Here is a 27,441-nt window from a genome sequence, read left to right as displayed (position 1 = left end):
TGCATTTTTCAAAATGGTAATTTGGAGCAGAAGGTTGAAGCTCAGCTTTATTTAGTTGAGGGCAACACCAGGGAGGGGCAGAAGCCGTTAGTAGGCCCTAACCACCATTTTTTTTTTTTAAACCACATAATGAGAGCCGGAAGGTTGAAGCTCAGCTTTATTTAGTTGAGGACAACACCAGGGAGGGGCACACAGACAGACACCTTTAGTAGGCCTGAAAAGCCTATTGCATTTTTCAAAATGGTAATTTGGAGCAGAAGGTTGAAGCTCAGCTTTATTTAGTTGAGGGCAACACCAGGGAGGGGCAGAAGCCGTTAGTAGGCCCTAACCACCATTTTTTTTTTTAAAACCACATAATGAGAGCCGGAAGGTTGAAGCTCAGCTTTATTTAGTTGAGGACAACACCAGGGAGGGGCAGAAGCCGTTAGTAGGCCCTAACCACCATTTTTTTTTTTAAAACCACATAATGAGAGCCGGAAGGTTGAAGCTCAGCTTTATTTAGTTGAGGACAACACCAGGGAGGGGCAGAAGCCGTTAGTAGGCCCTAACCACCATTTTTTTTTTTAAAACCACATAATGAGAGCCGGAAGGTTGAAGCTCAGCTTTATTTAGTTGAGGACAACACCAGGGAGGGGCACACAGACAGACACCTTTTGTAGGCCTGAAAAGCCTATTGCATTTTTCAAAATGGTAATTTGGAGCAGAAGGTTGAATGTTGTGAATTTGGATTCTGGGCTCCCCCGGTGGCTACTGGTGGAATTGAACTTGTGACATCATCTTCCCTGTTCACCTGTTCTGATTAGATCTGGGTGTCGCTATATAACCTGGCTTCTCTGTTAGATGCTTGCCGGTCATCAATGTTATCAGAAGCCTCTCTGTGCTTGTTCCTGCTCCCAGACATCTACTAGATAAGTTGGACATTCGTCCATGTTTTGTTTTTGTATTTTGGTTCCAGTTCACAGCTGCAGTTTCGTTACTGTGTCTGGAAAGCTCTTGTTGATCAGGAATTGCCACTCTGGTATTATGAGTTAATGCCAGAGTCCTAAAGTAATTTCTGGATGTGTTTTGTTAGGGTTTTCTACTGACCATGAAAGTATGCTTTCTGTCTTCTGCTATCTAGAAAGCGGACCTCAAATTTGCTAAAACTATTTTCCTGCTGCGTTTGTTGTTTCATCTCATATCACCGCCAATATATGTGGGGGGCCTCTGTCTTCTTTTTTTTTGGGCATTTCTCTAGAGGTGAGTCAGGTCTTATATTTCCCTCTGCTAGCATTATTTAGTTCTCCGGCCGGCGCTGGGCATATAGGGATAAAAAGTAGGACATGCTACCTGGCTACTTCTAGATGATGCGGTAGGTTTAGTTCATGGTCAGTATAGTTACATCTTCCAAGAGCTTGTTCCTATAGAGGCTTATGCTAGTTCTCTGGCCATGGAGATCATGACAGTTTGACCGGCCAACTAAAGGGTTAAAATCCTTGGCTGAGAAAGGAGAGAAATAAGAAGTCTGCTGAGAGTTTTTTTTTTTTTTTTTTTTCTCTGTGCTCTTAATTGGATCACTTGCCAGTCTGTCTATGCTGCAGTCTTTCTTTTTTTTCTCTCTCCTTATAATCTTTGAATGGCTTTGTGTTCACCTGTTAATAATGGATCTTCAGAGTGTAACTGCAGGTTTGAATAATCTCACCACGAAAGTACAAAATTTGCAAGATTTTATTATTCATGCTCCGGTATCTGAGCCGAGAATTCCTTTGCCGGAATTCTTCTCAGGGAATAGATCTAGCTTTCAGAATTTTAGAAATAATTGTAAGCTATTTTTGTCCCTGAAATCTCGTTCTGCTGGAGACCCTGCACAGCAGGTTGGGATTGTGATTTCCTTGCTCCGCGGCGACCCTCAAGACTGGGCTTTTGCATTGGCACCAGGGGATCCTGCGTTGCGCAATGTGGATGCGTTTTTTTTGGCCTTGGGCTTGCTGTATGAGGAACCTCATTTGGAACTTCAGGCAGAAAAAACTTTGATGTCCCTATCGCAGGGGCAAGATGAAGCTGAAATTTACTGCCAAAGATTCCGTAAATGGTCTGTGCTTACTCAGTGGAATGAGTGTGCCTTGGCGGCTACTTTCAGAGAGGGTCTCTCTGATGCCATTAAGGATGTTATGGTGGGGTTCCCTGTGCCTGCGGGTCTGAATGAGTCCATGACAATGGCCATTCAGATCGATAGGCGTCTGCGGGAGCGCAAACCAGTGCACCATCTGGCGGTGTCCACTGAGAAGACGCCAGAAAGCATGCAGTGTGATAGAATTCTGTCCAGAAGCGAGCGGCAGAATTTTAGACGGAAAAATGGGTTGTGTTTCTATTGTGGGGATTCTACTCATGTTATATCAGCATGCTCTAAGCGTACTAAAAAGCTTGATAAATCCGTTTCCATTGGCACTTTACAGTCTAAATTTATTTTGTCTGTGACCCTGATTTGCTCTTTGTCATCTATTACTACTGACGCCTATATCGACTCTGGCGCCGCTTTGAGTCTTATGGATTGGTCCTTTGCCAATCGTTGTGGGTATGATTTAGAGCCTTTGGAAACTCTTATTCCTCTGAAGGGGATTGACTCCACCCCATTGGCTAATAATAAACCACAATACTGGACACAAGTGACTATGTGTGTTAATCCGGATCACCAGGAGACTATTCGTTTTCTGGTGCTGTATAATCTACATGATGATTTGGTGCTGGGATTGCCATGGCTGCAGTCTCACAACCCAGTCCTTGACTGGAGAGCTATGTCTGTGTTGAGCTGGGGATGTAAGGGGACTCATGGGGACGTACCTTTGGTGTCCATTTCATCATCTATTCCCTCTGAAATCCCTGAGTTCCTGTCTGATTATCGTGACGTCTTTGAAGAACCCAAGCTGGGTTCACTACCTCCGCACCGTGAGTGCGATTGTGCTATAGATTTAATTCCGGGTAGTAAATACCCAAAGGGTCGTTTATTTAATCTGTCTGTGCCTGAACATACTGCTATGCGAGAATATATAAAGGAGTCCTTGGAAAAGGGACATATTCGTCCATCGTCATCTCCCTTAGGAGCCGGTTTTTTCTTTGTGTCAAAAAAAGACGGCTCTTTGAGACCATGTATTGATTATCGGCTTTTGAATAAAATCACGGTTAAATATCAATACCCATTGCCGTTGCTGACTGATTTGTTTGCTCGCATAAAGGGGGCCAAGTGGTTCTCTAAGATTGATCTCCGTGGGGCGTATAATTTGGTGCGGATCAGGCAGGGGGATGAGTGGAAAACCGCATTTAATACGCCCGAGGGCCACTTTGAGTATTTGGTGATGCCTTTTGGTCTTTCTAATGCCCCTTCAGTCTTCCAGTCCTTTATGCATGATATTTTCCGCGATTTTTTGGATAAATTTATGATAGTGTATCTGGATGATATTCTGATTTTTTCGGATGACTGGGACTCTCATGTCCGGCAAGTTAAGAGGGTTTTTCAGGTTTTGCGGTCTAATTCTCTGTGTGTCAAGGGTTCTAAGTGCGTTTTTGGGGTTCAGAGAATTTCCTTTTTGGGATATATTTTTTCTCCCTCTTCCATTGAGATGGATCCTGTCAAGGTTCAAGCTATTTGTGATTGGACGCAGCCCTCTTCTCTTAAAAGTCTTCAGAAATTTTTGGGCTTTGCCAACTTTTATCGTCGATTTATTTCTGGTTTTTCGGATGTCGTTAAGCCATTGACCGATTTGACTAGACAGGGTGCTGATGTTGCTAATTGGTCCCCTGATACTGTGGAGGCCTTTCAGGAGCTTAAGCGCTGTTTTTCTTCTGCCCCTGTGTTGCGTCAGCCTGATGTGACTCTTCCTTTTCAGGTTGAGGTCGACGCTTCTGAGATCGGAGCTGGGGCAGTGTTGTCGCAGAAAAGTTCTGACTGCGCCGTGATGAGGCCTTGTGCCTTCTTTTCCCGTAAATTTTCGCCCGCTGAGCGGAATTATGATGTTGGGAATCGGGAGCTTTTGGCCATGAAGTGGGCGTTTGAGGAGTGGCGCCATTGGCTCGAGGGGGCCAGACATCAGGTGGTGGTATTGACTGACCACAAAAATTTGATCTATCTTGAGACCGCCAGGCGCCTGAATCCTAGACAGGCGCGCTGGTCATTATTTTTTTCTCGGTTTAATTTTGTGGTATCGTACCTACCAGGTTCTAAGAATGTTAAGGCGGATGCCCTTTCTAGGAGTTTTGAGCCTGATTCACCTGGCAACTCTGACCCCACAGGTATTCTTAAGGAGGGAGTTATCTTGTCAGCCGTTTCTGCAGACCTGCGGCGGGCCTTGCAGGAGTTTCAGGCGGATAGACCGGATCGTTGTCCGCCTGATAGGCTGTTTGTTCCTGATGATTGGACCAGTAAAGTCATCTCTGAGGTGCATTCTTCTGCGTTGGCAGGTCATCCTGGAATTTTTGGTACCAGGGATTTGGTGGCAAGATCCTTCTGGTGGCCTTCCCTGTCACGAGATGTGCGAGGCTTTGTGCAGTCTTGTGACGTTTGTGCTCGGGCCAAGCCTTGTTGTTCTCGGGCTAGTGGATTATTGTTGCCCTTGCCTATTCCTAAGAGGCCTTGGACACACATCTCGATGGATTTTATTTCAGATCTGCCTGTTTCTCAGAAGATGTCTGTCATCTGGGTGGTGTGTGACCGTTTTTCTAAGATGGTTCATTTGGTTCCCCTGCCCAAATTGCCTTCTTCTTCCGAGTTGGTGCCCCTGTTTTTTCAAAATGTTGTTCGTTTGCATGGTATTCCTGAGAATATCGTTTCTGACAGAGGAACCCAATTTGTGTCTAGATTTTGGCGGGCATTTTGTGCTAGGATGGGCATAGATTTGTCTTTTTCGTCTGCTTTTCACCCTCAGACTAATGGCCAGACCGAGCGGACTAATCAGACCCTGGAGACATATCTGAGGTGTTTTGTGTCTGCTGACCAGGATGATTGGGTTGCTTTTTTGCCATTGGCGGAGTTCGCCCTCAATAATCGGGCCAGCTCTGCCACCTTGGTTTCCCCGTTTTTCTGTAATTCGGGGTTCCATCCTCGATTTTCCTCCGGTCAGATGGAATCCTCGGATTGTCCTGGAGTGGATGCGGTGGTGGAGAGATTGCATCATATCTGGGGGCAGGTGATGGACAATTTAAAGTTGTCCCAGGAGAAGACTCAGCTTTTTGCCAACCGTCACCGTCGTGTTGGTCCTCGGCTTTGTGTTGGAGATTTGGTGTGGTTGTCTTCTCGTTTTGTCCCTATGAGGGTCTCATCTCCTAAGTTTAAGCCTCGGTTCATCGGTCCGTATAAAATATTGGAGATTCTTAACCCTGTTTCCTTCCGTTTGGACCTCCCTGCATCCTTTTCTATTCATAACGTTTTTCATCGGTCGTTATTGCGCAGGTATGAGGCACCGGTTGTGCCTTCCGTTGAGCCTCCTGCTCCGGTGTTGGTTGAGGGTGAGTTGGAGTACGTTGTGGAAAAAATCCTAGACTCCCGTGTTTCCAGACGGAGACTCCAGTATCTGGTCAAGTGGAAGGGATATGGCCAGGAGGATAATTCTTGGGTCACTGCATCTGATGTTCATGCCTCTGATCTGGTTCGTGCCTTTCATAGGGCCCATCCTGATCGCCCTGGTGGTTCTGGTGAGGGTTCGGTGCCCCCTCCTTGAGGGGGGGGTACTGTTGTGAATTTGGATTCTGGGCTCCCCCGGTGGCTACTGGTGGAATTGAACTTGTGACATCATCTTCCCTGTTCACCTGTTCTGATTAGATCTGGGTGTCGCTATATAACCTGGCTTCTCTGTTAGATGCTTGCCGGTCATCAATGTTATCAGAAGCCTCTCTGTGCTTGTTCCTGCTCCCAGACATCTACTAGATAAGTTGGACATTCGTCCATGTTTTGTTTTTGTATTTTGGTTCCAGTTCACAGCTGCAGTTTCGTTACTGTGTCTGGAAAGCTCTTGTTGATCAGGAATTGCCACTCTGGTATTATGAGTTAATGCCAGAGTCCTAAAGTAATTTCTGGATGTGTTTTGTTAGGGTTTTCTACTGACCATGAAAGTATGCTTTCTGTCTTCTGCTATCTAGAAAGCGGACCTCAAATTTGCTAAAACTATTTTCCTGCTGCGTTTGTTGTTTCATCTCATATCACCGCCAATATATGTGGGGGGCCTCTGTCTTCTTTTTTTTTGGGCATTTCTCTAGAGGTGAGTCAGGTCTTATATTTCCCTCTGCTAGCATTATTTAGTTCTCCGGCCGGCGCTGGGCATATAGGGATAAAAAGTAGGACATGCTACCTGGCTACTTCTAGATGATGCGGTAGGTTTAGTTCATGGTCAGTATAGTTACATCTTCCAAGAGCTTGTTCCTATAGAGGCTTATGCTAGTTCTCTGGCCATGGAGATCATGACAGTTGAAGCTCAGCTTTATTTAGTTGAGGGCAACACCAGGGAGGGGCAGAAGCCGTTAGTAGGCCCTAACCACCATTTTTTTTTTTAAAACCACATAATGAGAGCCGGAAGGTTGAAGCTCAGCTTTATTTAGTTGAGGACAACACCAGGGAGGGGCACACAGACAGACACCTTTAGTAGGCCTGAAAAGCCTATTGCATTTTTCAAAATGGTAATTTGGAGCAGAAGGTTGAAGCTCAGCTTTATTTAGTTGAGGGCAACACCAGGGAGGGGCAGAAGCCGTTAGTAGGCCCTAACCAAAGTTGAAGGCCAAATGCAGTTTAATTTCTGATACTATAGGCCGAAAGCCAGAAGGTGGAAGTTCCGATTTAGACAGTGGAGGACAATTTGAATTAGGGACTGCAGACAGACTTAGTAGGCTGTCCCCTGTGGACCATGCATCCACCACATTAACCCATTGCGCCGTAATGGACACGTAATCTTCCGTGGCCATGCCTACAGGTCCATGCGTCTGTTGTCAGGTGCACCTTTGTACTCACAGATTGCCAGAGTGCATGGACAATGCGGTCTTCTACATGCTGGTGGAGGGTTGGGATGGCTTTTCTCGCAAAAGAAGTGTCGACTGGTTAGCTTGTAGCGTGGTACAGCGTAGTCCATCATGGCCTTATTAATAGTAAATAAAATATATAACTAGGCTCTATGAACTTTTAAATAGGTTCCAGGGGTACACGGGCAGCATTGGTGTGGTCAGTGGAGGAGTATTGCAAGTAGGGGCTGCAGACAGGCTATCAAAGGCCTAAAATAACAAACAGTAGGCAGTCATGGCAGTTTTACATCGGTTACATGGATACACAGGCAGGCACTCCAGGCAGCATTGTGGTCAGTGGAGGAGTATTGCAAGTAGGGGCCGCAGACAGGCTATCAAAGGCCTAAAATAACAAACAATAGGCTCATGGCAGTTTTACAGCGGTTACATGGATACACGGGCAGGCAGCTTGGTGGTCAGTGGAGGAGTATTTAAAGTAGGGACCGCAGACAGGCTATCAAAGGCCTAAAATAACAAACAATAGGCTCATGGCAGTTTTACAGCGGTTACATGGATACACGGGCAGGCAGCTTGGTGGTCAGTGGAGGAGTATTTAAAGTAGGGACCGCAGACAGGCTTCAAAGGCCTAACATAAGAAAATGGGCTGGCTGTAGGCACTTTATAATTGGTTCCAGGGGTACACGGGCAGCAGTGGTCTGGTCAGTGGAGGAGTATTTAAAGTAGGGACCGCAGACAGGCTTCAAAGGCCTAACATAAGAAAATGGGCTGGCTGTAGGCACTTTATAATTGGTTCCAGGGGTACACGGGCAGCAGTGGTCTGGTCAGTGGAGGAGTATTTAAAGTAGGGACCGCAGACAGGCTATCAAAGGCCTAACATAACAAACAATAGGCTCATGGCAGTTTCACAGCGGTTACATGGATACACGGGCAGGCAGCTTGGTGGTCAGTGGAGGAGTATTTAAAGTAGGGACCGCAGACAGGCTATCAAAGGCCTAAAATAACAAACAATAGGCTCATGGCAGTTTTACAGCGGTTACATGGATACACGGGCAGGCAGCTTGGTGGTCAGTGGAGGAGTATTTAAAGTAGGGACCGCAGACAGGCTATCAAAGGCCTAAAATAACAAACAATAGGCTCATGGCAGTTTTACAGCGGTTACATGGATACACGGGCAGGCAGCTTGGTGGTCAGTGGAGGAGTATTTAAAGTAGGGACCGCAGACAGGCTTCAAAGGCCTAACATAAGAAAATGGGCTGGCTGTAGGCACTTTATAATTGGTTCCAGGGGTACACGGGCAGCAGTGGTCTGGTCAGTGGAGGAGTATTTAAAGTAGGGACCGCAGACAGGCTTCAAAGGCCTAACATAAGAAAATGGGCTGGCTGTAGGCACTTTATAATTGGTTCCAGGGGTACACGGGCAGCAGTGGTCTGGTCAGTGGAGGAGTATTTAAAGTAGGGACCGCAGACAGGCTATCAAAGGCCTAACATAACAAACAATAGGCTCATGGCAGTTTCACAGCGGTTACATGGATACACGGGCAGGCAGCTTGGTGGTGGTGAGTGGAGGAGTATTTAAAGTAGGGACCGCAGACAGGCTTCAAAGGCCTAACATAAGAAAATGGGCTGGCTGTAGGCACTTTATAATTGGTTCCAGGGGTACACGGGCAGCAGTGGTCTGGTCAGTGGAGGAGTATTTAAAGTAGGGACCGCAGACAGGCTTCAAAGGCCTAACATAAGAAAATGGGCTGGCTGTAGGCACTTTATAATTGGTTCCAGGGGTACACGGGCAGCAGTGGTCTGGTCAGTGGAGGAGTATTTAAAGTAGGGACCGCAGACAGGCTATCAAAGGCCTAACATAACAAACAATAGGCTCATGGCAGTTTCACAGCGGTTACATGGATACACGGGCAGGCAGCTTGGTGGTCAGTGGAGGAGTATTTAAAGTAGGGACCGCAGACAGGCTATCAAAGGCCTAAAATAACAAACAATAGGCTCATGGCAGTTTTACAGCGGTTACATGGATACACGGGCAGGCAGCTTGGTGGTGGTGAGTGGAGGAGTATTTAAAGTAGGGACCGCAGACAGGCTTCAAAGGCCTAACATAAGAAAATGGGCTGGCTGTAGGCACTTTATAATTGGTTCCAGGGGTACACGGGCAGCAGTGGTCTGGTCAGTGGAGGAGTATTTAAAGTAGGGACCGCAGACAGGCTTCAAAGGCCTAACATAAGAAAATGGGCTGGCTGTAGGCACTTTATAATTGGTTCCAGGGGTACACGGGCAGCAGTGGTCTGGTCAGTGGAGGAGTATTTAAAGTAGGGACCGCAGACAGGCTATCAAAGGCCTAACATAACAAACAATAGGCTCATGGCAGTTTCACAGCGGTTACATGGATACACGGGCAGGCAGCTTGGTGGTCAGTGGAGGAGTATTTAAAGTAGGGACCGCAGACAGGCTATCAAAGGCCTAAAATAACAAACAATAGGCTCATGGCAGTTTTACAGCGGTTACATGGATACACGGGCAGGCAGCTTGGTGGTCAGTGGAGGAGTATTGCAAGTAGGGGCCGCAGACAGGCTATCAAAGGCCTAAAATAACAAACAATAGGCTCATGGCAGTTTTACAGCGGTTACATGGATACACAGGCAGCTTGGTGGTGAGTGGAGGAGTAGTGCAAGGAGTGTCTGTCCCAGTACTCCCAAAATATAAATAGATGTTAATGTCTCGCAAAACAACCAAAACAAAAAAAAAAGGTGGCATACTTAGGTACAGGGGTGGGCTCATCTACTGAGTTTCTGACATAGTAATTTGGCAGTAACTATTTAATGGTGCCAATATAGGACACAGACACAGACTACTTTAAGTTGCATCATAGATGTCTACAAATTTGTATTGTCAGTGCCAGACATTGAATGATGTCAGCGAATAGACTAAAGATTGGTGGAGCTGTGCGACATAATTTTGCACGTGGTAGAGCACATTTTGAGCTGGGGTAGGGGGGAACTCTCTTGAGGCCGGCGGGACCGCCCCAGGGCCCCTCATGTTACAACGGTGTGTCTGACGTTGGGTGCGCACCACCACCGCCAGAGACACTACATTGTACTATGAGGGACCCAGTAGCAATGCCGTCAACCAAAAGCGAGCACACCCACCTCTTCAGACAAACAGCAGTCTCACGGGTGCTTGCGCCAAGTCGCGATACCACGGCCCCGTGTGGGGAGTTTTGCCATTTAGGGAGGTGTAAACATGTCGTATGCTGTACAATCAGCTGCAGCAAATTAGACATTAGAAAAGTAATTCACAGGCAAGAGCTTTTCATAGGAAAGCTAGGTGTCGGCCGGGCAAGGTGGGGCAAAAGATTTCGAAATCCAGTTGTGGTTCATTTTAATGAATGTTAGATCGTCAACATTTTGGGTAGCCAGACGAGTCCTTTTTTCGGTTAATATTGAACCTGCAGCACTGAATACTCTTTCTGATAGGACACTTGCTGCCGGGCAAGCAAGCTCCTGCAATGCATATTCTGCCAATTCTGGCCAGGTGTCTAATTTGGAGGCCCAGTAATCAAATGGGAATGACGGTTGAGGGAGAACATCGATAAGGGATGAAAAATAGTTAGTAACCATACTGGACAAATGTTGTCTCCTGTCACTTTCAATTGATGCAGCAGTACCTGTCCTGTCTGCGGTCATAGCAAAATCACTCCACAACCTGGTCAGAAAACCCCTCTGTCCAACGCCACTTCTGATGTGTGCACCCCTAACACTCCTAGTCTGCTGCCCCCTGGAGCTCGTGTGAGAACGATCACGTGCGCTGTGTGCTGGGAATGCCTGAAGCAAACGGTCAACAAGAGTTGATTGTTTGGTTGCTAATATTAGTTCCAAGTTCTCATGTGGCATAATATTTTGCAATTTGCCTTTATAGCGTGGATCAAGGAGGCAGGCCAACCAGTAATCGTCATCGTTCATCATTTTCGTAATGCGTGTGTCCCTTTTTAGGATACGTAAGGCATAATCCGCCATGTGGGCCAAAGTTCCAGTTGTCAAATCTCCGGTTGTGATTGGTTGAGGGGCAGTTGCAGGCAAATCTACGTCACTTGTGTCCCTCAAAAAACCAGAACCCGGCCGTGACACGCAACCAAATTCCTGTGCCCCCGGGAAAGGTTCGGCATTAAAAATATACTCATCCCCATCATCCTCCTCGTCCTCCACCTCCTCTTCGCCCGCTACCTCGTCCTGTACACTGCCCTGACCAGACAATGGCTGACTGTCATCAAGGCTTTCCTCTTCCTCTGGTGCAGACGCCTGCTCCTTTATGTGCGTCAAACTTTGCATCAGCAGACGCATTAGGGGGATGCTCATGCTTATTACGGCGTTGTCTGCACTAACCAGCCGTGTGCATTCCTCAAAGCACTGAAGGACTTGACACATGTCTTGTATCTTAGACCACTGCACACCTGACAACTCCATGTCTGCCATCCTACTGCCTGCCCGTGTATCCTCCCACAAATAAATAACAGCACGCCTCTGTTCGCACAGTCTCTGAAGCATGTGCAGTGTTGAGTTCCACCTTGTTGCAACGTCTATGATTAGGCGATGCTGGGGAAGGTTCAAAGACCGCTGATAGGTCTGCATACGGCTGGCGTGTACAGGCGAACGTCGGATATGTGAGCAAAGTGCACGCACTTTGAGGAGCAGGTCGGAGAACCCAGGATAAGTTTTCAATAAGCACTGCACCACCAGGTTTAAGGTGTGAGCCAGGCAAGGAATGTGTTTCAGTTGGGAAAGGGAGATGGCAGCCATGAAATTCCTTCCGTTATCACTCACTACCTTGCCTGCCTCAAGATCTACTGTGCCCAGCCACGACTGCGTTTCTTGTTGCAAGAACTCGGACAGAACTTCCGCGGTGTGTCTATTGTCGCCCAAGCACTTCATAGCCAATACAGCCTGCTGACGCTTGGCAGTAGCTGGCCCATAATGGGACAACTGGTGTGCAACAGTGTCATCTGCCGATGGAGTGGTTGGCAGACTGCGTTCTGTGGAAGAGCTGTAGCTTCTGCAGGAGGACGAGGAGGAGGAGGGGGTGCGAACGCCTACAGCCAACTGTTTCCTAGACCGTGGGCTAGGCACAACTGTCCCTAAATTGATGTCGCCTGTGGACCCTGCATCCACCACATTCACCCAGTGTGCCGTGATGGACACATAACGTCCCTGGCCATGCCTACTGGTCCATGCATCTGTAGTCAGGTGCACCTTTGTACTCACAGATTGCCTGAGTGCATGGACGATGCGCTGTTTAACATGCTGGTGCAGGGCTGGGATGGCTTTTCTGGAAAAAAAGTGTCGACTGGGTAGCTCGTATCGTGGTTCAGCGTACTCCATCAGGGCTTTGAAAGCTTCGCTTTCAACTAACCGGTAGGGCATCATCTCTAACGAGATTAGTCTAGCTATGTGGGCGTTAAAACCCTGTGTACGCGGATGCGAGGATAAGTACTTCCTTTTTCTAACCAGAGTCTCATGTAGGGTGAGCTGGACTGGAGAGCTGGAGATCGTGGAACTTTCGGGTGTGCCGGTGTACATGGCAGACTGAGAGACGGTTGGAGACGGTATTGTTTCCGCCGGTGCCCTAGATGCAATATTTCCTCCTACAAAACTGGTGATTCCCTGACCCTGACTGCTTTTGGCTGGCAAAGAAACCTGCACAGATACTGCCGGTGGTGCGGAAAATGGTGGCCTTACAGTGACGGAAGGGATGTTGCGTTGCTGACTAGCTTCATTGGCCGAGGGTGCTACAACCTTGAGGGACGTTTGGTAGTTAGTCCAGGCTTGAAAATGCATGGTGGTTAAGTGTCTATGCATGCAACTAGTATTTAGACTTTTCAGATTCTGACCTCTGCTTAAGCTAGTTGAACATTTTTGACAGATGACTTTGCGCTGATCAGTTGGATGTTGTTTAAAAAAATGCCAGACTGCACTCTTCCTAGACTCGGATCCCTTTTCAGGGATTGCAGACTGAGCTTTAACCGGATGGCAACGCTGTGCTCCAACAGGTTTTGGCTTTGACACGCGTTTTGGTCCAGATACGGGCCCGGCAGATGGAACCTGTTGCGATGTTGATGCCTGCTGCGGCCCCTCCTCCACCTCCGCTTCTGAACTACTGCCGCCTGCACCCTGTTCCCCCAATGGCTGCCAATCGGGGTCAATAACTGGGTCATCTATTACCTCCTCTTCGAGCTCGTGTGCAACTTCGTCTGTGTCACTGTGTCGGTCGGTGGTATAGCGTTCGTGGCGGGGCAACATAGTCTCATCAGGGTCTGATTGTGGATCTGTACCCTGAGAGGGCAATGTGGTGGTCTGAGTCAAAGGAGCAGCATAGTACTCTGGCTGTGGCTGTGCATCAGTGCACTCCATGTCAGAATATACTTGTAATGGGCATGGCCTGTTAAATGTTTCACTTTCTAAGCCAGGGACGGTATGTGTAAAGAGCTCCATGGAGTGACCCGTTGTGTCGCCTGCTGCATCCTTCTCTCTTGTTGTAGTTTTTGCTGAGGAGGACAAGGAAGCGACTTGTCCCTGACCGTGAACATCCACAAGCGACGCGCTGCTTTTACATTTACCAGTTTCGGAAGAGGAGGCAAAAGAGCTAGAGGCTGAGTCTGCAATGTAAGCCAAAACTTGCTGTTGCTGCTCCGCCTTTAAAAGCGGTTTTCCTACTCCCAGAAAAGAGAGCGTTCGAGGCCTTGTGTAGCCTGACGACGAAACTGGCTCCACAGCTCCAGACTTAGGTGGAATATTTTTATCCCCACGACCACCTGATGCTCCACTACCACTACCATCATTACCAGCTGACAATGAACGCCCATGACGACCTCTTGCACCAGACTTCCTCATTGTTTTAAAATCTTAACCAAAGTAACTTTATTTGTTGCTGTCAAACAACTTACACGGTGAGCTATAACTTCAGTATGATTTCAATATCCCTTAACAGGTTGGTGAGACCACAAGGAAAATCAGGCACAATGTTACACACTCTGTTTTCTGTGGCACAAAATCACAGAGATGACACACACGCAGGACTGTCACTCAAGCACTAATGTCAATATTAATCTCCCACCTAATTTATTTATTTTTTTTTCTCAGGGAGACTTTAGAAACCAAATAATATTAAAAAAAAAAAAAAAAAAAGGCTTTCTATGGCCCACAATTAGAGAGAGAGAGGTGGCACAACCAGGAGTCAAGACTGGCGCACAAGCTGAAAGGGCAATATTACTCTCCCACTGTTTTTTATGTTTTTTTTGTTTTTTTCAGGGAGACTTTAGAAACCAAATAATATTAAAAAAACCAAAAAAAAAAAAGGCTTTCTATGGCCCACTGAATGAGAGGGAGAGAGGTGGCACACCCAGGAGTCAAGACTGGCACACAAGCTGAAAGGGCAATATTACTCTCCCACTGTTTTTTTAGGTTTTTTTTTTTTTTTCAGGGAGACTTTAGAAACCAAATAATATTAAAAAAAAAAAAAAAAAAAAAAAAAAATAGGCTTGCTATAGCCCACTGAATGAGAGATAGCACACACAGCAGTGGCACACAAGCCCTGACTGAGGCCAATATTTTTCTCCCACTGATTGATGTAGTGTTTTTGTGTTGAGGTAGAATTTAGAACACAAATCACGGAAAAAATAAATAGGCTTTCTATGGCCCACTGAATGAAAGGGAGAGAGGTGGCACACCCAGGAGTCAAGACTGGCACACAAGCTGAAAGGGCAATATTACTCTCCCACTGTTTTTTTATGTATTTTTTGTTTTTTCAGGGAGACTTTAGAAACCCAATAATATTTAAAAAAAAAAATAAATAGGCTTTCTATGGCCCACTGAATGAGAGGGAGAGAGGTGGCACACCCAGGAGTCAAGACTGGCACACAAGCTGAAAGGGCAATATTATTCTCCCACTGTTTTTTTAGGTTTTTTTTTTTTTTTTCAGGGAGAATTAGAAACCAAATAATATTAAAAAAAATAAATAAATAGGCTTTCTATGGCCCACTGAATGAGAGGGAGAGAGGTGGCACACCCAGGAGTCAAGACTGGCACACAAGCTGAAAGGGCAATATTACTCTCCCACTGTTTTTTTAGGTTTTTTTTTTTTTTTCAGGGAGACTTTAGAAACCAAATAATATTAAAAAAAAAAAAAAAAAATAGGCTTGCTATAGCCCACTGAATGAGAGATAGCACACACAGCAGTGGCACACAAGCCCTGACTGAGGCCAATATTTTTCTCCCACTGATTGATGTAGTGTTTTTGTGTTGAGGTAGAATTTAGAACACAAATCACGGAAAAAATAAATAGGCTTTCTATGGCCCACTGAATGAAAGGGAGAGAGGTGGCACACCCAGGAGTCAAGACTGGCACACAAGCTGAAAGGGCAATATTACTCTCCCACTGTTTTTTTATGTATTTTTTGTTTTTTCAGGGAGACTTTAGAAACCCAATAATATTTTTAAAAAAAATAAATAGGCTTTCTATGGCCCACTGAATGAGAGGGAGAGAGGTGGCACACCCAGGAGTCAAGACTGGCACACAAGCTGAAAGGGCAATATTACTCTCCCACTGTTTTTTTAGGTTTTTTTTTTTTTTCAGGGAGACTTTAGAAACCAAATAATATTAAAAAAAAAAAAAAAAAATAGGCTTGCTATAGCCCACTGAATGAGAGATAGCACACACAGCAGTGGCACACAAGCCCTGACTGAGGCCAATATTTTTCTCCCACTGATTGATGTAGTGTTTTTGTGTTGAGGTAGATTTTAGAACACAAATCACGGAAAAAATAAATAGGCTTTCTATGGCCCACTCAGTGAGAGATGGCACACACAGGGATGGCACTGTAGCAGAAATGCCAATCTTAATCTCCCACAAAAAAAAAACAAAAAAAAAAAAAAAACTGTCCTACAATTACTATCTCCCTGCAGTAATGTAAGCCAGGTATGGCAGGCAGCAATAGGAGTGGACTGATGCACAAATTAAATAAAAAGTGTGGACAAACAAAAAAGATAGCTGTGCAGAAAGGAAGGAACAAGAGGATATGTGCTTTGAAAAAAGCAGTTGGTTTCCACAGTGGCGTACACACAGCAATACAGCTATCACGGAGCCTTCTAGGGCAGCCCAATGAGCTACAGCGCTGAGGGAAAAAAAAAAAAAAAATAGCTTCCACAGTCCCTGCACACCGAAGGTGGTGTTGGACAGTGGAAATCGCTGCAGCACAAGCGGTTTGGTGGTTAGTGGACCCTGCCTAACGCTCTCCCTGCTTCTGACGAAGCGGCAGCAACCTGTCCCTAAGCTCAGATCAGCAGCAGTAAGATGGCGGTCGGCGGGAACGCCCCTTTATAGCCCCTGTGACGCCGCAGACAGCAAGCCAATCACTGCAATGCCCTTCTCTAAGATGGTGGGGACCAGGATCTATGTCATCACGCTGCCCACACTCTGCGTTCACCTTCATTGGCTGAGAAATGGCGCTTTTCGCGTCATTGAAACGCGACTTTGGCGCGAAAGTCGCGTACCGCATGGCCGACAAGCACAGGGGTCGGATCGGGTTTCATGAGACGCCGACTTAGCCAAAAGTCGGCGACTTTTGAAAATGATCGACCCGTTTCGCTCAACCCTAGTCATCAAGTCTATATGTGTCCCTAAAGGTATCCATTATTTTTTTCCATCAAAGCTCAATTGTGCACAATATGTCACTAGGGTGCACACTGCATCTGCTGCAGCCTTTACCTATTTCTCAGTCTCCCAAGGGTGACCAAAAAGATTGCAAATAGTGGCCTTTACTATACTAATAGTTTCTCTTCAACTAAAACCATGAATGTATCTACAGCAACTGCTATGTAGCCTAGCTATCCCCCATCTCAGCTAGGGGAAGATAGAATAAGGGATAACTGTGAGGATGATGGAAAACAATAGAATAGTGTGAAAATGAATGCAGCGTACTAGCAGTCTGTTAAATTGACCTTTATTTTTTTTTATCATTCAGGTATGTCTCTTTAATAAAAAATCTGGAACTGACTGATATGGAAATCCCCATTAAGCCTTCACATTTTTGTTGTTCTTGTTAGGCTCAGCACAGATTTTCAATAGTTTCTTGTGCTTCATTAAAGTTTCCAAAGGATTAAGAATGGTCTCATTACTTCATACAAAATAACTGAATTTGTTTCCGGTTTTAAAAAAGTACTGTACACATTAACAGATAAAAAATGGAAAAGAAAACAACTACATAATCCTTTTTTGTTACCATAAATCCACAAATCCTGCAACCTTGACTTTAATTAAAAATCATTTGACATTGAGGTTGGACAATTGTTAAATTTCAATAATTTTTCATGGAAGTTGCCTTAAATAGAGTCTCTTACTTCTATTAGCTATTCTATGAGCCATTTTTCCTTAAAGGGAATCTTTCAGCAGGATTACACCCCTTCAAAACTGTTTTATGCACGTGTAGCTCTAGTAAAGACAAATACAGCCATAGCGTTAACTAAACAGTATGTTTCTCTATTATTGAAAAATCTGCTTTTGAATTGATATGCAATTGAAGATGAAGTGCTTTGGACCAGGGAAGCACTTCTCAAACCTCTGCCACTCTAGCTCTATTCAATCTATCCTGTCAAGTGCTGTCTTTCCCTGCTTCACTGACAGCTCTTTTGCTTGAAATTAAAACACACAGAGGTTGTATGCTAAGCAGGAGAAGGTAGAGCTGGGTGTGGATTAGCGCTGGAGCAATAGAGGCTTGAGATGTGCTTCCATGGGCCAAAGCACTTCAGCCTCATTTTCATATAAATTAAAATGCATATTTCTCAGTAACAAAGCAATGGACTTTCTAGCTAAAGGTATGGTTGGACTTGTCTTTGCAAAACCTACTTGTGCATAAACATAGCCTAATAGCAACTGTAAATTTGTGGGTAGATCCCTGCCTTGCCACGGAGGTTGACATGGTAGGGTTATTGTCAATGGCTCCTTCATCACCAAGGACTATCCCTATACGTTCCTTTATTGTCCTAGATATACACCATATTTAATGTGGCATATAATGCAAGGGTTACTCACTGTTTACTGTATTGTTGGAAATTTGTTATGTAATATATGATCTGGCCAGTAGAGGACAGCTTCAAGAGGCCAGAGTTAGAGCACAGGGGTTTGGGGGGATTGGTGTGCGATTGGTAGGAGTCAAAAGAGATAATGTTGGTGACTCTGGGACACGTTGTTTAGCTTAACATGAGCCAGGTTGATGACTACAGAAAAGTATACAGTTTCTTGGGCTAGACCACATGATGCTTTATCTCTAAGGACTTAGGGTAGCCCTGCATTGGAGAGATCGGTATTCCCTAAGAGCTTCAAGACAGCGTTTCTATCTCTAAGGACTTAGGGAAGCCCTGTGTTGCAGAGATTAGCATCGCTTAAGAGCTATAAGACGGGGTTTCTGATTATTCGGGACTCAGCACTGCAAGGACCCTTCTACTTCAGTTTCAGGATGTACCAGTACCATCTTATATCTGAATATATATGCTCCTATATAAATAACTTTATAGAGGTCTAGTTGATTAGGAGAAAACGCCTTTTCTGTGAGAGACACTGTGAAAACGGCTCCAAGTAGGCGATTACTAAAGGACTGGCACAATACTGTTGTTTTATTGATTTATGCATAAAAAAGGTTATTTGCATTGTATTTATAAACCAACAATGTAGTGAGATAAACTCACTGAAATAGACAAATAAAATTTTTTTCACTAAAGTCAAATACAAAACCTACTCAAAGAGTGAATATAAAGAAGAATCCAAGACCTGTACAAAAATATTAAAAAATATTTAAAAAAAATAGGCAAATAGGCAGTTTCCAAATTTTGTATTCTTCTTTATATTCACTCTTGGAGTAAGTTTTGCATTGTATTTATCTAGCATATAACTGTTAATTCTGTTTAAGTGTACTTGCATATGCGCTTAGTCTGTGTTTTTGAGAGTAACTGCTGTCATTATATTTGTTACTTATACATTGTTTATCTACCATTCTTTCCTTGTTGGTGGGTGGTTGGGAGGAGTCCAAAGAGAATCTGGGTGGAAGTGAAGCTGCCGATCCTTGAAGAAAATCTGGATAGAGCAGTGCGACTCTGGATCTGTTGGTGACTTTGGGATAAGTTGTTCAGCTTAACATGAGCTGACTTGGTGAGGACAACCAAGTACACAGCATCTTGGGGTAGGCCACATGAGGCCTTATCTCTAAGGACTTAGGGAAGCCCTGCATTAAAGAGATCGGCATTCCCTAAGAGCTTCAAGACGTTTCTATCTGTAAGGACTGAATATATTATATGTGCATATTTAAATAGCTGTGAGAAAATCACTGGCAAAGTACTGGAGGGGAGATATGTTTCACTAAGGCTATTAGCTTCAGTGATTTAAAACCTAGAAGTTTGCTCCAGCACACGAAGTGCTGAGAGGAGTTAATCAGACATTTTAAGTGCTTGGCTTTTAAGTGAACAGCTAAAGAGTGGGTGGGATGTTGTTCACCATATCTATACCCCGGGGTGGGCTTTTACAAGGTAAATAGTCAGCCTTCTCAGTCATTAGGTGTTCAGTAGGCCAGGAGAGTGGAACTCTATTGCTATGTGTCCTGACAAGGAAAGCTGAACCATTGCATGTTCTGGTAAACCTAAGCGGGCTGAACAGACTGTATTCCATTTTTGTTTTGTTTTTCCTGTTTTACCAGAAAGGACGTGTTTATTTTTACTTTGCACTGGTTTATTTTGCTTGTGTATAATAAACCAGTGGAAGACTTAAAGTGTTTCCTGGGTCTTCCTCCGAGTGCAGCCGAGTGAGCCAATCTACCACATAGCCTTATAAAGGTCCAGTCTTTCAGTCTTCAGTAAGAGACACTGCAAAAACTGCTCCGAGTAGGTGATTACTAAAGTACTGGCACAATATTGTCTTTTTATTGATTTATACATAGAAAGGGTGAATCACTTGGTATTTAGCTCGCATATAACTATTAATTCGGTTTAAGTGTACCTGTTTATACTCTTAGTTGGTGTTATTGAGAGTAACTGCTGTTATTGTATTTGTTATTTATACACCTACCATCCTTTCCTTTGCTTTATAAACTGGTTTGTAAATATTCATATTGTATTATCTAAGCTTTCTACGTGTCTGCTGATTATTGCTATACCCCTCGTCCTGTGGCCGATCCTCGTCCATGTTTCACATAGTATACCAGATACAACACAGAGTTATGCACCCATACCATACACTAGGAACAAATCTATAATTAATCGTTCAAATGTAAGCAGGTACGCGGATGTAACAGCGCAGAGGATGAGGACACAGTGGTAACATAACCAAACAAATATTTATTTCCCTAACACAAGTATAAGTGGTGCTTATGGCACAATATAAAGGGTAAAGCAAATGGTGGAAGAACTTTAAGTTATTGTACAATAGAATACAGCAATTCGGCTTTCCAGAATATCAACACAATTCTTATCACACACTATCGTTTTATTATTTCAAATTAAAAAATTATGAAGCTTTCTGAGCCCAGAGGCTCCTTCTTCAGGCAGGTTTACAAATAAATTACCGAGACAAGAGCACAACATTTAAGAGATACAACAGGACATTGTACATAGCGTGTATGGGGTGATGCTTGATATAAGATAAGCCAAGGAAATTAAATTAAGGTTTTTGTTAGAAAAGAGGAAGTGGTGGTAGTGATAGCTTGGTGATCTGGAGTCGGTGTCGTGAAGGTGACTTTTGTCATTTTTGGGCATAAAAGTATTTACCTCAATTTTTCTGGCTAACACAATGCCACAATATAATTTTTTAATGCCTCAAATAATAAATTGGCGGATCAAGTATCCAAAAATTAACCAAACATGTGTCAATGTCATTATAGTACTCATCTTAATCTCATTCATTGCCTATATGCGTTTCCCCTCCATCATTTGGTTCATCAGGCGATTCCTAGACAGTCTGGCATCAGTTCATGACATCCTTAATACAGATAGTGGGTTCTCTGGTAGTTTATCCATGTAGATTTCAGAATCTTGATTGATTTTACACATCTCTTGTATTTTCAGTTAGAAAGGATGTCTACATCTATTTAACCATGTTTTGTATGGTGTGCAATGTGTTTTTGATTACAGTAAAGTGAACTAATTTAAGAGTTTCCCAAGATTTAATACAATTTGTTTTGGATTGTGGCCAGGGTAATAAGGACTTTATCAGCAAGGACACTACTACAATCTAACCTGTATTTTGCAGTTTTGCAGCTGGTTAGGAAAATAATCATAAAATTTAACTTTTAATCCAATTCTACAAATGCCTAAAGTGCAGAGGAGTGCAAAAAGTGCTAGTGCTTAGGCCAAATAGTGCAAGTAAAAACAAACAAACAACAATTATACACATAACATACAGCACAGACCAAAAGTTTGGACACAACTTCTCATTTAAAGATTTTTCTGTATTTTCATGACTATGAAAATTGTAAATTCACACTGAAGGCATCAAAACTATGAATTAACACATGTGGAATTAGATACTTAACAAAAAAGTGTGAAACAACTGAAATTATGTCTTATATTCTAGGTTCTTCAAAGTAGCCACCTTTTGCTTTGATGACTGCTTTGCACACTCTTGGCGTTCTCTTGATGAGCTTCAAGAGGTAGTCACCGGAAATGGTTTTCACTTCACAGGTGTGCCCTGTCAGGTTTAATAAGTGGGATTTCTTGCCTTATAAATGGGGTTGGGACCATCAGTTGTGTTCAGCAGAAGTCTGGTGGATACACAGCTGAGTGTCCTACTGAATAGACTGTTAGAATTTGTATTATGGCAAGAAAAAAGCAGCTAAGTAAAGAAAATGAGTGGCCATCATTACTTTAAGAAATGAAGGTCAGTCAGTCTGAAAAATTGGGAAAACTTTGAAAGTGTCCCCAAGTGCAGTGGCAAAAACCATCAAGCGCTGCAAAGATACTGGCTCACATGAGAACCGCCCCAGGAAAGAAGACCAAGAGTCACCTCTGCTTCTGAGGATAAGTTTATCTGAGTCACCAGCCTCAGAAATCGCAGGTTAACAGCAGCTCAGATTAGAGACCAGGTTAATGCCCCACAGAGTTCTAGCAGTAGATACACCCCTACAACAACTGTTAAGAGGAGACTTTGTGCAGCAGGCTTTCATGGTAAAATAGCTGCTAGGAAACCCACTGCTATGGACAGGTAACAAGCAGAAGAGACTTGTTTGGGCAAAAGAACACAAGGAATGGACATTAGACCAGTGGAAATCTGTGCTTTGGTCTGATGAGTCCAAATTTGAGATCTTTGGTTCCAACCACCGTGTTTTTGTGCGATGCAGAAAAGGTGAACGGATGGACTCTACATGCCTGGTTCCCACCGTGACGCATGGAGGAGGAGGTGTGATGGTGTGGGGGTGCTTTGCTGGTGACACTGTTGGGGATTTATTCAAAATTGAAGGCATACTGAACCAGCATGGCTACCACAGCATCTTGCAGCGGCATGCTATTCCATCCGATTTGCATTTAGTTGGACCATCATTTATTTTTCAACAGGACAATGACCCCAAACACACCTCCGGGCTGTGTAAGGGCTATTTAACCAAGAAGGAGAGTGATGGGGTGCTACGCCAGATGACCTAGCCTCCACAGTCACCAGACCTGAACCCAATCGAGGTTTGCGGTGTGCTGGGCATCAGAGTGTAGGCAAAAGGGCCAACAATAGCTAAGAATCTCTGGGAACTCCTTCAAGATTGTTGGAAGACCATTTCCGGTGACTACCTCTTGAAGCTCATCAAGAGAATGCCAAGAGTATGCAAAGCAGTCATCAAAGCAAAAGGTGGCTACTTTGAAGAGCCTAGGATATGAGATATATTTTCAGTTGTTTCACACTTTTTTGTTAAGTATATAATTCCACATATGTTAATAATGTTCATAGACATGATAATACAGAAAAATCTGTAAATGAGAAGGTGTGTCCAAACTTTTGGTCTGTACTGTATGTCAAATCTCTAAGTCTCTAAGATTTGGCATATGTGATGTGTGCAAATTTTGTTTGTTTGTTTTTACTTGCACTATTTGGTTTAAGCACTAACCAGGGTAATAAGGAGTTTGAAGTTTTTCTGCATTGCCATAATTAATGATCTTGTATGTCAGCTAGCTACCCCATCTGAGAAATTTCACTGCAAGCTGCCAAATGTCAATTCTTGCTAAGTTTATTCTAGTTGGAAATATGTAAATGATAGAAAGGTACATGTGAAATAATGTGAATTTGCATCGCTTTTTTAAAAAAAAATAAAGTAAAAAGCAACTATTTTTGTTTATTTAGGGGGACAAAGGATTGTCTGGTTTTAAAGGAGATAAGGTAAAGTATAAAGCTGAATGGAAACAGAAATTCGTTAGTTGACTATCTAAGCTACTTATCATGAGTAGAGATGAGTTGCCCAGAAAACGATTGCCGAATCCGAATTTGCCATTTTCGTGCCATACTCGTGACGATTTTATGCATAACGATCATTTCCGAACATATTCGCTCACCTGTACTCCCATTGACTCCAATGGCATTTGGCTATGTTCAGCAAATATTGCAAGTACAGAGATCATAATCCAAAACGAATATTGAAATATTTGCTCATCTCTAATCATGAGCGACTTCAGGAGATCTGCCAAGATGACTTTGTGGGTAATTGAGAAAGTGAATAAAAGAGAAGTGGTATAATAGGGACAGCATGATATTTTATGAACACTATATACTTTATTTTATAGCTGGGCACAGTTGAATTGGAAGTTTACATGTCTGCATTATTATTACTTAACATATGCTAGCGCTTTTTTTTATACAGGGTGACCCCATGATTTTATTTGGAACTCCTGGACATAAAGGAAACAAAGGCGAAGTGGTAAAACATTTTCTGTGGTTTAAGTAATTGATAATGCTTTACATTAGACTCACAAAGCAAAAAGGGAGCCAATTGCAAAGATAAATTTTGCCACCTTTGACAGCAGGGTTTGGTGATTGTTTTTAACCCTGCATGACTTTTCCATAACAATTCAGTCAGTTCAGGAAATTGTCCACAATGCAGATACTGGATATATGTTGTACAGACGGCATCTATCTCTAACAACAGTGACCAAAGCTAGCTCAAATCGCTGTTGTTTAACCTTTTAAATGTTGCTTTCAATGTAACAGTGGCATTTACATGGTTGTGATGGGCACTTGTGATAAGATTGATAAAATTGTGGGTTGCCAATGGGCTACTATGCCAGGGTCTTTCTGAAGACCCCCTGTCACTGCCATATTGGTGCAACAGGCTTGACTTCATAATTAGACATGTGATTAATGTTATGAAATAATGATGTATTGCACTTTATAGTACATATAAATCCTCCCAAAAAATTTTTGTGCAAAAAAAGACAATAAATATCAATCAAAATAGTTATTTATTTAATAGAATAATATTAAAATATATATAAGATAATTATAACAGCTGATAGAAGCAAAATTATAAATAATTCTATAGGTATGGGACCATACAAAAAATTACAATAGTACGACACTCCAGGTATTGCAATAAAAAAATATATATATAAAAACCTGACACAAAGGACTCCTAACTGTCACACAGAATTATTGCGGCCACACAATGCATAAATAACTAATGCTAGATAAGGACACCATATATGACCTAGAATACATCCAAAAAAACTTTTTAGTAAATGTGCAAATCACAAATAAAGTGCAATAATATGTGCATAGCAGCAAATTAAATTTACACAGAATTGTGGTGTGATCACAAAAAAGTGCTAAAAGTGCAATAATAAACTAAGTTTGTGCAAAAGAACTAGTCATATACTCCCAGACTTTACATGTATCCTATCAGGGCTAACAAGCCCATATAAAGTGCTGCAGTGCCAAAGGCTATATGTAATCTGTGTACAACACAGCAAGGAACCAATAAAGTGTCTTAGTGCTTAAATGGACCAAAATGGACCAAATGGCAAAACCTGGCAAAGTGCATATATAAAATAAGAAATAATCAAAGTTTCCTCATACCTAATTGCTCCTGAATTCCTACGTACGTTTCGGCGTTTAAGCCTTCTTCCGCCCCCCGGAAGAAGGCTTAAACGCCGAAACGTACGTAGGGATTCAGGAGCAATTAGGTATGAGGAAACTTTGATTATTTCTTATTTTATATATGCACTTTGCCAGGTTTTGCCATTTGGTCCATTTTGGTCCATTTAAGCACTAAGACACTTTATTGGTTCCTTGCTGTGTTGTACACAGATTACATATAGCCTTTGGCACTGCAGCACTTTATATGGGCTTGTTAGCCCTGATAGGATACATGTAAAGTCTGGGAGTATATGACTAGTTCTTTTGCACAAACTTAGTTTATTATTGCACTTTTAGCACTTTTTTGTGATCACACCACAATTCTGTGTAAATTTAATTTGCTGCTATGCACATATTATTGCACTTTATTTGTGATTTGCACATTTACTAAAAAGTTTTTTTGGATGTATTCTAGGTCATATATGGTGTCCTTATCTAGCATTAGTTATTTATGCATTGTGTGGCCGCAATAATTCTGTGTGACAGTTAGGAGTCCTTTGTGTCAGGTTTTTATATATATATTTTTTTATTGCAATACCTGGAGTGTCGTACTATTGTAATTTTTTGTATGGTCCCATACCTATAGAATTATTTATAATTTTGCTTCTATCAGCTGTTATAATTATCTTATATATATTTTAATATTATTCTATTAAATAAATAACTATTTTGATTGATATTTATTGTCTTTTTTTGCACAAAAATTTTTTGGGAGGATTTGTTTATAAATTGTGCTTGACAGAATTGTTTTACATACAATTGGTTACTCATCTGATTGATTTATAGTACATATGATCATACCTGTAGGTTCAGATACCCAAAGAAGACTAACAAATTGAATAAAAAGTAAAAGTTTGAATCAACATCCTTCCACCATTCAAAGAAAAAGGAAACATTTGTTATTTCCACAGTGAAAAAGTCTGATTTATTAATAAGGGAAATTATTTAAAGAACAGTAAGTGTCGTAAAGAAAATGATCGAAATGCAAGAATTGCCATTTTTCACTCACCGTATCTCTTCCAAAAAAATGTCACTTGAAAAACTGTAGCTTGACAAACAAAAAATAAGCCTTTGTGCAGTCCCACCAACAGAAAAATAAAAAAGATACATGTCTCAGAAAATGGTGGCACAACCCAAATTTTATTTTAATTTTTCAAAGTTTCAGAATTTTTTTTCACCTCTAACATAAAAAAAAGTTAAGTTTGATATTATCGTATATTGACCCCAAGAATCATGCTGCAAGGTAATTTTTGCTACACATTGAGCATCGTAAAATGAAACTCAAAAAATAAAGCAGAAGTACGAGGATTTTTTCTAATATTTTATAACACTTGGGAATTTTTTACCTCTTTTCAGTACAATTCGTTGTAAAATGAATCTCGTCCTTCAAAACTAAAACTCGAGCTGCAAAAAAGAAGCACTTTTATAGCTATTTATTGGAAAAGTAACAATGTTATTGATCTAGGAAGAAGGGGAGCAAAAAAGAGCAAAAAAAATGTATTCCCATTAAAGGGAATCTGTCACCACATTTGATCTAAACTGTTAATATGGGCATACAAGTTATAGAATTCTGAAAAAAGTCCTACCTGTATGCCTGTAAACTTTCTTCTATATGGCAGGCATTTATTTTGTGAAAAAAATCTGCAATTTTGTAGAAAGTTTTGCAATTTTTAAACTTTTAATTTTTATGCGCTTAAATCAAAGAGTTCTGTCACACAAAATAGTTAATAAATAACATTTCTCACATGTCTACTTTACATCTACTTTACATCAGCACAATTTTGGAAACACAATTTTTTTGTCAGGAAGTTAAAAGTGTTAAAAGTTGGCCAGCGATTTCTCATTTTTACAACAAAATTTGCAAAACCATTATTTTAGGGGCAGGAAGTATGGATTAGTGATAACTCTACAGTGCGGAATAAACAAAAGGCTGGAGTGGTGCTTTGACCTCTTTATGACATATGATGTATTATTACATCATATGTCATGTCCAGCTGTACCTGAATTTAATGCACGCTTTGACACTGAGCTCACATCTTTCCCCACATATGACAGCTGATTTAATCAGGTATCATGTACCCTTAACAGCCCACGGCTATTAGGCTGCCGTCACACTAGCAGTATTTGGTCAGTATTTTACATCAGTATTTGTAAGCCAAAACCAGGAGTGGGTGATAAATACAGAAGTGGTGCATATGTTTCTATTATACTTTTCCTCTAATTGTTCTACTCCTGGTTTTGGCTTATGAATACTGATGTAAAATACTGACCAAATACTGCTAGTCTGACGGCAGCCTTAACCTGTAAAATCCCACTGCCAATCTCT

General features: G+C 42.5%; 1 protein-coding gene across 1 annotated transcript in view; it reads left to right on the top strand.

Annotated features, from left to right (window-relative positions):
• Positions 1–27,441, top strand: part of LOC143774986 (uncharacterized) — an 862,433-nt gene that overhangs the window by 568,585 nt on the left and 266,407 nt on the right. The window contains exons 83-84 of the mRNA XM_077262800.1: positions 23,331–23,366; positions 23,845–23,901. Coding sequence (XP_077118915.1) covers positions 23,331–23,366; positions 23,845–23,901 — 93 coding nt within the window. The remainder of the gene's footprint in view (positions 1–23,330; positions 23,367–23,844; positions 23,902–27,441) is intronic.

The sequence above is a fragment of the Ranitomeya variabilis genome, chromosome 5 (assembly GCF_051348905.1).
Source record: "Ranitomeya variabilis isolate aRanVar5 chromosome 5, aRanVar5.hap1, whole genome shotgun sequence".
In the NCBI taxonomy this organism is placed as follows: Eukaryota; Metazoa; Chordata; class Amphibia; order Anura; family Dendrobatidae; genus Ranitomeya; species Ranitomeya variabilis.
Note: the sequence above shows the minus strand (reverse complement) of the source record. Positions and strands in the feature narration are given on the sequence as shown.